Consider the following 14392-nt stretch of genomic DNA (forward strand, 5'->3'; position numbering starts at 1 on the left):
CATGTTTCATGAGCTGAAATAAAAGATCCCTGATATTTTCCATATGTACAAAAATATTATTTCGCTCAAATTTAGTTTACAGCTCTGTTAGTGAGCATTTCTCCTTTGTCAAGATAATCCATCCACTTTACAGGTGTGGCATATCAAGAAGTTGATGACACAGCATGATTAGTTCATTTTTAAATGTAACCTTTCTTAACCTAGGCAAGTCAGTTAAGAACAAATTCTTATTTACAATGATGGCCAAACCCAGGTCAATTGTGCACTGCCCTATGGCACTCCCAAACACAACCAGTTGTGAAACAGCTTGGATTTGACCCAGGGTGTCTGTAGTGACACCTCAAGCACTGACATGCAGTGCTTTAGACCACTGCACCACTAGGGAGCACGCTTTAATTGACTGATTTCCTTATATGAACTGTAACTCAGTAAAATGGTTGAAATTGCTGCATGTTGCGTTTATATTTCTGTTCAGTATATTAGGGCTACTGCACAAACCCCATTCATACACAACATTATTAGGTCAATGTAAAAAAAAAAAATGTAAGTCATGTTTACAAAACTGAGCGGTAGATCTTGGCTTGCTTTTTGACTCAGAAAAGGTTGGTGACAACTGCTGTAAGCCAAATGAAGTGGACCTCAAATACGTTTAAGATTTGCATTGTGCAGTCTGTTGAAACACTCAATGTACAACTCCAATGTTTGTAAAGTTTGTTTAGGAGTACACTGTGAAAGGCTATAGGAGCAGGGTGCAGCCATGTTGATCTCCTACATCATCACGTGATTGACCTCCAAAAATACCAAAATACTGTAGCGACATTAACCCAGCACCAGTGGGGTGTATTAATGGATGCCAATAGAAGCCAGGCTTCCCCAAAAATGTACCAAAAAAAAAAACTTAAAAAATAATGTGTATTTTGTCTTTCTGTCTTTCATAATTTTCCTTCAGTTCGCAAGAGGCTGAATGTATTTCACTGGAGAAAACATCAGAGTGACGAAAACAGTGTAATATATGTCTAGCCCATATATCTGATGCTGTCTGGTCAAAAAGAGTAGGATATTGTTGCCGCCTGTAGCATTGAATGTAAATGAAGCCAGCAAGCATTTGGCCTCAACTGTGAATGGTCCTGGCTCACCAAAAAAAAGTGTCAAGGGAAGCCAGTTAGGATTTGGCTTCACACCAATCACATCACATCAAGTCAAATGTCATTGACTGCAAAAAAATGTAATTGTTGCATCTCATTATTTTGTTGTCCTCCAGTGGCTAGCTAGCTAGCTAAAATAGGCCCTTCTGTAGATTATCCATGAATGGAGATAGGGATTAGGACACATAGTTTTATTAATTTCTCCGTACAGCCCAATGAATATAACAGCGATTCTGATCCAACAATAAATTCATACATTGTGCCTCTGGCCTGAGAGAATGGAAGTTTAGTACGTACCTAGCTGTAGTAGGCTAATGTTAACTAGCTGCCTAATTGTTGCCTATGAATGGAAGTTAGGCTAGCAAGCTAGCATTTTAGCCAGGTAGTCTTGGACAACAAAAACTACAATTGTGTACTGAATGACAGAGTCAAAAAACATTTCAACAACATGGAAGAGAGGAGGACGGCATTGGTGTTTCTTTAAAAGTAGGATGAGTCAACATGTTTTTTACACACACACACACACACACACACACACACACACACACACACACACACACACACACAGAGAGAGAGAGAGAGTTCGAGAAATCAGTACTGCTTACAGACACATTACATAGGCATGACTTTGCTTATCAATCATAATTAATTAATCATTAACATTTGGTTCATGTATGTGACAGACCAATACCTCATGAGGCTTCTTCTCTCCAAGCTGAAACCTTGAAACTGAGATATTCTTTTGTTCTCAAAACAAGGTTCAGGGCGTACTGCCAAATTGCAGATACTGATAATGAGGATTCAGTCACTTGCATGAACACATAAACTGCTTACTAGAAAAGCACAAACCGAACACAGAAATTGGTTATTAGAAAAGCACAAACATAAAATGTTCCATCACACCATCAGAGTGGAAGGTAGGCCTTGAGCCTGGAGCACATTTTCACATGCAAATAGCACTCGATCATGTGGCTCAAATTCAAGGTGTGTATTTTACTACTTGAACTTACTGGAAATATTACGCACTGTGGCTGTAATGAACAGGACAACCAATAGCTGTCTAATTTATAATCTATATGTCTATAATCTAGTCTAATCCAAATCAACAAATCCCCAACAGGAGGAAATAAAGAGAGAGGAGGAGGACAGTTTCAATGTTTTTATTTAGAATTCTAAGGATTCTGGAGATAGCTTCTTTTTTTATATAAGAGCAAGAAACATGACAATCACAGTTTTAACAATCTGGACGATATATTGAAGAGGAGTTTCTTTGGCACCAGTGGATTAAGAGAAGACGACATAGACTACTTCACTAACACTTTACTTGAAGCCGACAGATATACAATAATGCGATATTACCTGTTGTACATTATGTATGAACCAGGGGAGGCTGCTGAGGGGAGGACGACTCATTGTAAAGGCTGGAACGGAGTGAACGGAATGGCATTGATGGATTTGATACTAATCCACTTATTCTGCTCCAGCCATTACCAGGAGGCCGTCCTCCCCAATGGAGGTGCCACGACCCTGTGGTATGAAGCCTTATAATGTTTTATTATCAACTGTTGCCATGCTATATCTCTCTATGTTTTCTATACATTCACTGAGAGATGATACAGTACTAAGATATTCGAGGATTCGAGCATAAATGATGATAGCTACAGATTGTACACCAGATAATGTGATATAACCAAAGAGTTTTGGTATCCATTACTGGGAGTTACAGATTTGCCGATACAAAACGCTGCTATAGATTCTTCAATTAACCTGGTATTGGCGATACGCTCTTTGTTCTCAATTCTGGAAAGCAGTTATCTTATAAATGTCCATGTCCAGTGGCAGGTGGTTCTATAAACAGCAGAGAAACCTCAGAAAGATAGGAAATCCATGTTTTGTATCAATGTGTGTAGAGCTTTGTTTTAACGTGACACACTGTCTGGCCGTGGCCGCTTCGCATAGAAATGACTAGTTCTGTTGAAGATGCTGGGAAATTCTAGATGTAGCTAAGATGGCGAGGATCCTCCTTGCGTGGTACGAAACATGGATTTACTATCTGAGTTTTCAGTGTTTTTTATAGAACCACCTGCCATTGGATAGAAGCATTTCTAAAATAACTGTTTCCCAGAATCAAGATGGAAGACAGTATCGCCAATCTTTGGTTAGATCACGTTATCTGTAACTAGTATTGTGACAAGTATTGTACTGATTGGCTTGAATTGTATCTATTAGGTCAAACAAAGTTATCATCTTACATACACAAATATATGTTTAGGTTTAGACTTTAAGCAGTAGCATAAGAAGATAATTATACCTTTTTAACAACTTCATCATCCTTTTTCACATGTGAAACAGACATCTGCCCCTGACACACGCACACACACACACACACACACACACACACACACACACACACACACACACACACACACACACACACACACACACACACACGCACGCACGCACGCACGCACACACACACACGCACGCACACACACACAGACACACACATGCAAGCACATAGATTGCACACAATGACATACAGGAAGACACACAGACATGAACTGTAATTGTGTGTGTGTGGGTGTGTGTTTTTGAACAGAGGGTCTGTCTGAGTTTTTTAGAGGATGATGGGCAGAGTGTGGGAGTGGGAATGGGGAAGTATTTTAGGGAATAGGTATATGTGTATTTATTTTGTGTGTGTGTGTTTTAGGGGACTTTGACAGCTGGGCCTCCTCTTCCACAAGTCTCCCCTCCTTCTCCTACTCCTCTTCCTTCTCCTCCACCTCTTTCTACACTTTCTTCTCTCCTTCCTTCTGCTTTTTCTCTCCTTCCTTCTCCTACTCTTTCTCTCCTTCCTTCTACTCTTTCTCCCTCTGCACTTTCTCCTCCCTGTCTTCCTCATCGAAGGGCGAGATAGAGTGGAAGGCATCATGCGGGAGCGTGGCAGAGAGAGTGTACTCCTCCCTCACTCCCTCCGTCATAACCGACAGATCCACATCCGCCTCAGGAACGTCGGATTCTAGGAACGGTTTGGAATCAGAAAAACCGTTGGATTCTGGAATTTCGTCAGATTCTGGAACTTCACTGACAGCCACCTCTTCCATCTCCAAAGCCTCAGCCTTGGACTCCTCCAGCCCTGGAGCCAGTTGGGAGTGCACCTCGGTGAAGAGGACCTCCTCATCAGGGCTGGCCAGCGGGGAGATCTCAATGGAGGCCACGGCAGTAGGCGAGACCCCGGTCTGGGATGAGGCCTCCACCTCTGCTTCAGCTTCAGGTTGGCCCTCAGACTTACGATTCTGTTACAGCAGGATGTAGTCATGTCAGATGAATCCACAACAGTGTGAGTGTTTGTGTGTGTGTGCGTGTGTACTGACCTTCTTGATGCTGAACGTGAGAGGGGACACTTTGAAGGAGGAACTCTTTGGGTGGTTGGGTGTCAGGCTCTTCTTCATCTTCTCTCGTTTCTCCTGTGACACAATCTTGTTCATCTTCTTCTCTATATTCGCTTTGGAGAAGGCCCTCTTCAGACTGTCCACCTGCAATACATTGTGCAATACCATGCAGTCAGTACATAGCAGGAAATCTCCTAACCCTTACCCCTAACCTCCGACCCCTGATCTTAAGCTCTGCAATACATCAATAGTCAGCATTGAAAACGCCACACGGCCACAGAACATGACCTTGACCCCTAACCTCTCACCCATAGACTTTGACCCCTAATGCCGGTTTTCTACATCACTCACCTTCTTTAGACTAGAGCGTTTAAACTTATCCGTGCGGGATTTGTCTGTGTGCTCTCCGGCCATCTCGTATACGTCATCTCCCACCTCGTCCAGGTCCGCCTCCAGCCCTACGTCCTCGTCCGAGGATAGGTCAATGGTGTGAAGCCCCTCCTCCGTGGAGCGGTTGGCGTCGATGACGGCGGTGGGCTCCTCCCCCTCCTCAGCTTCACGGGGGAAAGGAACAGTATCCTTGACAAACACACTGGTTGGGATTTCATTCTCCTCCTACAGAGAGAGAGGGAAGAGGGAGGGAGAAGGAGAAGAGGGAGGAAGGTAGACGAGTAGGGAAGGAGAGAAAGAGAATGAGAAGGTGTAAAAAGGAAAGTGTATGATAAGAAGTTAGAGAAAGGAACTCATGAACAGTACGTTCATCATTCAAAACAGATGTGGTGTGTTGCTATCTTTAATTATCTTTATTAATAGCTAATAGTTTAGGAGTGTGTCACATTTATAATACCATTCAAAGGTTCGGGGTCACTTAGAAATGTCCTTGCATCGCTAACACTCCAAACTAACGGGTGAGTTGTCATGGTAACACCAGAATAGAACTTGTGATGAGTGGCAGCTTCGCTAAATAGTACCCGCAAAACACCAGTCTCAATGTCAACAGTGAAGAGGCGACTCTGGGATGCTGGCCTTCTAATCAGAGTTCCTCTGTCCAGTGTCTGTGTTCTTTTGCCCATCTTAATATTTTATTTTTATTGGCCAGACTGAGATATGTCTTTTTCGTTGCAACTCTGCCTAGAAGGCCAGCAGTTGAGACTAGTGTTTTGCGGGTATTATTTAATGAAGCTGCCAGTTGAGCACTTGTGTTGCATCTGTTTCTCAAACTAGACACTCTAATGTACTTGTCCTCTTGCTCAGTTGTGCACCGGGGCCTCCCACATCTCTTTCTATTCTGGTTAGGGCCAGTTTGCGCTGTTCTGTGAAGGGAGTAGTACACAGTGTTGAAAGAGATCTTCAGTTTCTTGGCAATTTCTCGCATTGAATAGCCTTCATTTCTCAGAACAAGAATAGACTGACGAGTTTCAGAAGAACGTTCTTTGTTTCTGGCCATTTTGAGCCATAACAGAACCTTGTGATTTTTTTTACACTACTTATTAGTTTCCACCAAACGCCAATATTATCAAGCCTGTAAGACTGAGTAAGTGGTTAAGTGGTATCTTAAAGGGAAAGTTCCGCTTGTTAAGTTTTTTCCCATTCTTTTGGGATTGAGGCCAGGAGATTTTTCATTTTAAAACTGTTGTCATTCCAGCTAGAGCGACTTACAGGAGCAATTAGGGTTAAGTGTTTTGCTGAAGGGCACATCTACAGATTTTTCACTGAGTCAGCTCAGGGATTCGAACCAGCGATCTTTCGGTTAAAGATATATACAGTAGCTGGCATTCTGAAGACTCTTTACTCTGGACTGCTTCTGATGTATGACAACGTTGAAAACCTTCTGTGGTGACGTGTGGTGGTGGGGAACTACATAGGCCTATTAACGTTGAAAACCTTCTGTGGTGACGTGTGGTGGTGGGGAACTACATAGGCCTATTAACGTTGAAAACCTTCTGTGGTGACGTGTGGTGGTGGGGAACTACATAGGCCTATTAACGTTGAAAACCTTCTGTGGTGACGTGTGGTGGTGGGGAACTACATAGGCCTATTAACGTTGAAAACCTTCTGTGGTGGCGTGTGGTGGTGGGGAACTACATAGGCCTATTAACGTTGAAAACCTTCTGTGGTGACGTGTGGTGGTGGGGAACTACATAGGCCTATTAACGTTGAAAACCTTCTGTGGTGACGTGTGGTGGTGGGGAACTACATAGGCCTATTAACGTTGAAAACCTTCTGTGGTGACGTGTGGTGGTGGGGAACTACATAGGCCTATTAACGTTGAAAACCTTCTGTGGTGACGTGTGGTGGTGGGGAACTACATAGGCCTATTAACGTTGAAAACCTTCTGTGGTGACGTGTGGTGGTGGGGAACTACATAGGCCTATTAACGTTGAAAACCTTCTGTGGTGACGTGTGGTGGTGGGGAACTACATAGGCCTATTAACGTTGAAAACCTTCTGTGGTGACGTGTGGTGGTGGGGAACTACATAGGCCTATTAACGTTGAAAACCTTCTGTGGTGACGTGTGGTGGTGGGGAACTACATAGGCCTATTCACGTTGAAAACCTTCTGTGGTGACGTGTGGTGGTGGGGAACTACATAGGCCTATTAACGTTGAAAACCTTCTGTGGTGACGTGTGGTGGTGGGGAACTACATAGGCCTATTAACGTTGAAAACCTTCTGTGGTGACGTGTGGTGGTGGGGAACTACATAGGCCTATTAACGTTGAAAACCTTCTGTGGTGACGTGTGGTGGTGGGGAACTACATAGGCCTATTAACGTTGAAAACCTTCTGTGGTGACGTGTGGTGGTGGGGAACTACATAGGCCTATTAACGTTGAAAACCTTCTGTGGTGACGTGTGGTGGTGGGGAACTACATCGGCCTATTAACGTTGAAAACGTTCTGTGGTGACGTGTGGTGGTGGGGAACTACATAGGCCTATTAACGTTGAAAACCTTCTGTGATGACGTGTGGTGGTGGGGAACTACATAGGCCTATTAACGTTGAAAACCTTCTGTGGTGACGTGTGGTGGTGGGGAACTACATCGGCCTATTAACGTTGAAAACCTTCTGTGGTGACGTGTGGTGGTGGGGAACTACATCGGCCTATTAACGTTGAAAACCTTCTGTGGTGACGTGTGGTGGTGGGGAACTACATAGGCCTATTAACGTTGAAAACCTTCTGTGGTGACGTGTGGTGGTGGGGAACTACATAGGCCTATTAACGTTGAAAACCTTCTGTGGTGACGTGTGGTGGTGGGGAACTACATAGGCCTATTAACGTTGAAAACCTTCTGTGGTGACGTGTGGTGGTGGGGAACTACATAGGCCTATTAACGTTGAAAACCTTCTGTGGTGACGTGTGGTGGTGGGGAACTACATAGGCCTATTAACGTTGAAAACCTTCTGTGATGACGTGTGGTGGTGGGGAACTACATAGGCCTATTAACGTTGAAAACCTTCTGTGGTGACGTGTGTTGGTGGGGAACTACATAGGCCTATTAACGTTGAAAACCTTCTGTGGTGACGTGTGGTGGTGGGGAACTACATAGGCCTATTAACGTTGAAAACCTTCTGTGGTGACGTGTGGTGGTGGGGAACTACATAGGCCTATTAACGTTGAAAACCTTCTGTGGTGACGTGTGGTGGTGGGGAACTACATAGGCCTATTAACGTTGAAAACCTTCTGTGGTGACGTGTGGTGGTGGGGAACTACATCGGCCTATTAACGTTGAAAACGTTCTGTGGTGACGTGTGGTGGTGGGGAACTACATAGGCCTATTAACGTTGAAAACCTTCTGTGATGACGTGTGGTGGTGGGGAACTACATAGGCCTATTAACGTTGAAAACCTTCTGTGGTGACGTGTGGTGGTGGGGAACTACATCGGCCTATTAACGTTGAAAACCTTCTGTGGTGACGTGTGGTGGTGGGGAACTACATCGGCCTATTAACGTTGAAAACCTTCTGTGGTGACGTGTGGTGGTGGGGAACTACATAGGCCTATTAACGTTGAAAACCTTCTGTGGTGACGTGTGGTGGTGGGGAACTACATAGGCCTATTAACGTTGAAAACCTTCTGTGGTGACGTGTGGTGGTGGGGAACTACATAGGCCTATTAACGTTGAAAACCTTCTGTGGTGACGTGTGGTGGTGGGGAACTACATAGGCCTATTAACGTTGAAAACCTTCTGTGGTGACGTGTGGTGGTGGGGAACTACATAGGCCTATTAACGTTGAAAACCTTCTGTGGTGACGTGTGGTGGTGGGGAACTACATAGGCCTATTAACGTTGAAAACCTTCTGTGGTGACGTGTGTTGGTGGGGAACTACATAGGCCTATTAACGTTGAAAACCTTCTGTGGTGACGTGTGGTGGTGGGGAACTACATAGGCCTATTAACGTTGAAAACGTTCTGTGGTGACGTGTGGTGGTGGGGAACTACATAGGCCTATTAACGTTGAAAACCTTCTGTGGTGACGTGTGGTGGTGGGGAACTACATAGGCCTATTAACGTTGAAAACCTTCTGTGGTGACGTGTGGTGGTGGGGAACTACATAGGCCTATTAACGTTGAAAACCTTCTGTGGTGACGTGTGGTGGTGGGGAACTACATAGGCCTATTAACGTTGAAAACCTTCTGTGGTGACGTGTGGTGGTGGGGAACTACATAGGCCTATTAACGTTGAAAACCTTCTGTAATGACGTGTGGTGGTGGGGAACTACATAGGCCTATTAACGTTGAAAACCTTCTGTGGTGACGTGTGTTGGTGGGGAACTACATAGGCCTATTAACGTTGAAAACCTTCTGTGGTGACGTGTGTTGGTGGGGAACTACATAGGCCTATTAACGTTGAAAACCTTCTGTGGTGACGTGTGGTGGTGGGGAACTACATAGGCCTATTAACGTTGAAAACCTTCTGTGATGACGTGTGGTGGTGGGGAACTACATAGGCCTATTAACGTTGAAAACCTTCTGTGGTGACGTGTGTTGGTGGGGAACTACATAGGCCTATTAACGTTGAAAACCTTCTGTGGTGACGTGTGGTGGTGGGGAACTACATAGGCCTATTAACGTTGAAAACCTTCTGTGGTGACGTGTGGTGGTGGGGAACTACATAGGCCTATTAACGTTGAAAACCTTCTGTGATGACGTGTGGTGGTGGGGAACTACATAGGCCTATTAACGTTGAAAACTTTCTGTGATGACGTGTGGTGGTGGGGAACTACATAGGCCTTTTGATTTATGGAATCATTGGATTTGTGTAAACGTTATTTCCAAACCATGAACACATACCATCTACATACAGTCACTAATCATTGTTACATTCCTAATGACATTTCACAAAATGGCCGACGCAACACACACACACACACACACACACACACACACACACACACACACACACACACACACACACACACACACACACACACACACACACACACACACACACACACACACACACACACACACACACACACACACGGGAAGGATGCACACACAGTGTTGTTGGGCCCAGGCTGGAAACACAGTCCAGCCGTGATGATACGGGTACTGTGGCTGGGGGGGAATGTTCTGCTGGAAACACAGTCCAGCCGTGATGATACGGGTACTGTGGCTGTGGGGGGGGGGGGGGGGGGATGTTCTGCTGGAAACTTTATCACAAAGATATCATGTAGCTCTACATTAAAGCAGGGCACACACGGTTGCTGGGAACAATCATGAAGGCAAAGGAATGTCGAAGAAGAGGGGAAGGAAGCCAAGGCAACACACACACAGACGCACACACGCACGCACACAGGGGAGGGAAGCCAAGGCAACACACACACAGATGCACACACGCACGCACACAGGGGAAAGAAGCCAAGGCGAGGCAGCACTCAGAGTTTCCACCAAATGCTGGACATGGGCCAAACCCTGAGACGAGGAGAGAGAAGAGGAGGGAGGGAGGGAAGGGAGCGAGGGAAGGAAGGAGAGAGAAAGGAGAGAGAAGGAAAGGAGAGAGAAAGGAGAGGGAAGGGAGGAGAGAGAAGAGAGAGAGGGAGGGAAAGGAGAGAGGAGGAGAGAGAAGAGGAGAGAGGGAGGGAAAGGAAAGAGGAGAAGAGAGAAGAGGAGAGGGAGGGAAAGGAGAGAGGAGGAGAGAGAAGAGGAGAGAGGGAGGGAGAAGTGAGAAGGGAGAGAGAAGAGGAGAGACACATGCACACGTACGTACACACACACACCCTGGAGAACATCTGTCTTCCTCAGGCACCACAACCCAACCTCAGATAACAAAGTATTATTCTCTACACATTTGACCTTAACAACAATTACTCTGGACGCACGCACGCACCCATGCACATGCATACACACACACACACACACACACACGCACACACGCACACACACACACACGCACGCACGCACGCACACACACACACACACACACATGCAAAATGCAGTAGGGAGTTGTGGAGGAAATGCAACGTCTGTTTTTGCAAGATAAAGTTTGAGGGCAGTGTATTTAATACTCGAATAAAATAGTACAGTTCTGACACACTCCGCAGACTGGACAAGTCTAGCTTCGGAAGTGAGTAATGGTCATGGAATTGACTCTTCACTCTCCTCTGAAAAGGTTTCCAGTACTGTATATATCTCCCACTTCTCTTATACCAGGCCTATACAGTGTATAGAAAGTTTACAACTCAGAATGTTCCATAATATCTGTGGGTGTAAGTTTGTCCTCGCACACACACGCATACACACACACACACACACACACACACTCACACACACACACGCATACACACACACACACGCACACACACACACACACACACACACACACACACACACACGCAAACTTGCTTCCCCCCTCACCAAGGAATTTCCTGATGAACAAAAAAGGTCCCACTCGGCTCAGAGGAATGCATTCACCTTTAGGCTAGCATTAGTTATGGTACCTTTGGCTTTCTTTAGCTACCCTTAGCTTATTTAGCTACCCTTAGCTTATTTAGCTATCCTTAGCTTATTTATCTACCCTTAGCTTATTTAGCTACCCTTAGCTTATTTAGCTACCCTTAGCTTATTTATCTTCATTCAGCTACATTTAGCTCTTACCTTTAGATTAATTTAGCTACCTCTAGCTTATTTAGCTTCCCTCAGATGCAGTTAGCTGCTACCCTTAGCTTCATTTAGTTGCTACCCTTAGCTTTACCTAGCTACCCTCATCTTAATTTAGCAACCCTTAGCTTAATTTTGCTACCCTTAGTTTATTTAGCTTTCCTTAGCTACATTTCATTTAGCTGCCTTTAGCTGCTACTCTTAGCCTTACCTTTAGCTGTAACTTGTGTGTTTTAGCTGGCTCCCATAGCTACTGTAAGAGTCTAGGACACTGGAGACACCGGTCAGTGATCTTCAGGTCAGAGAAGTTGGAGCTCTCGGATGATCCCAGAGATTCAGTCTTGGAATTCCAAGTTGGATGACCATATTTTCCTTGAAGTCCCAGTATTCTTGAATGCACTGATTCAGATGTCCCAAGTTCCCAGATACACACACCATCAACAATATCTACAACCGATCAATCACTCAACAGTCTGACAGAAGCGAATGATATTAAGTAATAGCATACAGTAGCTTAGCATTATCAGAGTTCTGTCACTGTAATTTAGCTAACTTCAGTTGGAAACCTGTTATTCTTGTGTTACATGTGTCAACACCTACACCTACAAGTCCAAACACGTTATACCAATGAAACACAGACATTCATTTTGCCAATGCAGCTGCCACCAAGATGCTAATTACATCAAGAGACATTTCGAGAGTAGGAGAGAGAGAGAGAGAGTGTTTTGCTTTACTCTAGGTTTCCCTGTGCTGCCTATAAGGTGTGGTTCCTCCAGTGAACACATGCATGACAGGCCTGCTACTGCTACCTCACTGTACCAGTCAGAGTCAAGGTACAGTACCTCCTCCCCTAGTTAAGAGGAGTGAGAGAGCCCAGATGTCCGCCTACCTAACAGTGTTTGTGTTAAAGCAGGGTGAGTGTGTGTGTGTGTTGTCATATGTATCAGCATATTATTGCCTTGTGTTATTACCAATGTAATGGATCCATCACATTAATACGACTGGGCCTATGGACTGGAGAGACGTTACTTTTTGAGCACAGAGACACACACACCTACACACGTTAATCTGTCACACATTCCAGTGTCTGGTCCTCAGCACAGATGATAGAAAACAGCTGTTATATGCTCAACACATTGATTGAGTATTGGTTGGTGTGTGTGTGTGTGTGTGTGTGTGTGTGTGTGTGTGTGTGTGTGTGTGTGTGTGTGTGTGTGTGTGTGTACCAGAAAGATGTGAGCGAAGGAGGAGTAGAGATGGAAAGTACATTCTTTAAAGAAAAGGTTCCAAAAGGGTTCCTTGGCTGTCCCCAATAGGATAACTATTTTTGGTTCCAGGTAGAACTATTTTGGGTTCTATGTAGAACTCTCTGTGTAAAGGGTTCTACGTGGAACTCAAAAGGGTTCTACCTGGAACCAAAAAGGGTTATTCAAAGTGTTCTCCTATGGGGAGAGCTGAAGAACATTTTTATTAAGTTCTTAGATAGCACCTTTTTATCTCCGAGTGTAGAGAGAGAATAGTGGTCAACAATCCTACTAGCCTTTGAACTACCACTAACACTTAGAAAGAGATCAAGACAGACAGAGAAAGGGAGAGGGGGCGAGAGAGTCCTGCCAAGCTCTCTATCAGCCAGGTCACGAGACCAACACAATGACAGCTTTTGTATCTCTCTGTGTGTGGGTGTGTCCATAGCTCTGCTTTGTATGTGCAGATAGTGATAATAATGTACTCTATTACAGAGAGAGAGAGAGAGAGAGGGGGGGGGGCAGAAAGAGAGGGAGAGAGAGAGAGAGAGAGAGCGAGAGAGAGAGAGAGAGAGAGAAGGGGAGAGAGAGAGAGAGAGAGAGAGAGAGAGAGAGAGAGAGAGAGAGAGAGAGAGAGGGATGAAGTTGTGAAACTCTACTGATGGGGCAAACCACATTCCTCGTTCTGCATGGTTAGTAACCACACACACAGTTTCAACCAATCACATCTCTCTCCTAGGAATGACCCCTCAACACATTGTTCACACACACACACACACACACACGCACACACACACACACACACACACACACACACACACACACACACACACACACACACACACACACACACACACACACACTTGTTTTGTAAAATGTACTAATGAGGTTACAGTATTTCCCTCATGGATTTTAGAACAGACACTGTCCACTATTTCACACACCCCTCTGGTATTTGCCCACACCCAGAGGAATGGGGCTGGGTGCCCCTTAGACTGGCCCATCCAGTGGTCTGTAGAAATGATAATGGACCTACATTCATGCAGTTCATTGACTGTGTCCAGCTCACTGATAATCACCACTGATAATCACCACTGATAATCACCTAAATTAAAGATGGACAGTCAGGGAGCATCAAAATTCCAAAAATTATGTTTAGAGGACAATAACAAATAAAGAATTGACAGTGAGAAAATATAGCACATTTTCAGTGCGGCTCTCCGGACCTTGTTGAAGACCGAATGTGGCACAAACTCCCTCACTCCTCACTTCTGTTCGTGTCTACAAACCTGAACCAAACTCCCTCACTCCTCACTTCTGTTAGTGTCTAGAAACCTGAACCAAACTCCCTCACACCTCACTTCTGTTAGTGTCTACAAACCTGAACCAAACTCCTTCACTCCTGTTAGTGAAATGAGATAGACATAGCCTACAGCGAAAGCAGGCCCAGTTTCCTTTACATTGTCCATCTATCACGTGACTCTGTGTGTCTCTGTGTGTTTTGTTGTGTTATG

General features: G+C 44.8%; 1 protein-coding gene and 1 long non-coding RNA gene across 2 annotated transcripts in view; both read right to left on the reverse strand.

The window, feature by feature from the left end:
- Positions 1-2289: 2289 nt before the first annotated feature.
- LOC110518089 (caveolae-associated protein 2) overlaps positions 2290-14392 on the reverse strand; it is an 18252-nt gene continuing 6149 nt past the window's right edge. The window contains exons 3-5 of the mRNA XM_090239804.1: positions 4889-5152; positions 4520-4681; positions 2290-4441 (exon numbers count right to left, since the gene is read on the reverse strand). Coding sequence (XP_090095930.1) covers positions 4004-4441; positions 4520-4681; positions 4889-5152 — 864 coding nt within the window. The 3' untranslated portion in view covers positions 2290-4003. The remainder of the gene's footprint in view (positions 4442-4519; positions 4682-4888; positions 5153-14392) is intronic.
- Positions 6131-13443, reverse strand: LOC149982208 (uncharacterized). Its single transcript, XR_016497003.1, has 2 exons — positions 9278-13443; positions 6131-9221 (listed from the first exon to the last, which is right to left on the reverse strand). It is a non-coding gene; the product is annotated as an uncharacterized LOC149982208 (long non-coding RNA).

Source organism: Oncorhynchus mykiss, chromosome 7 (assembly GCF_057628025.1).
Source record: "Oncorhynchus mykiss isolate SJ-2025 chromosome 7, ASM5762802v1, whole genome shotgun sequence".
Classification (NCBI taxonomy): domain Eukaryota; kingdom Metazoa; phylum Chordata; class Actinopteri; order Salmoniformes; family Salmonidae; genus Oncorhynchus; species Oncorhynchus mykiss.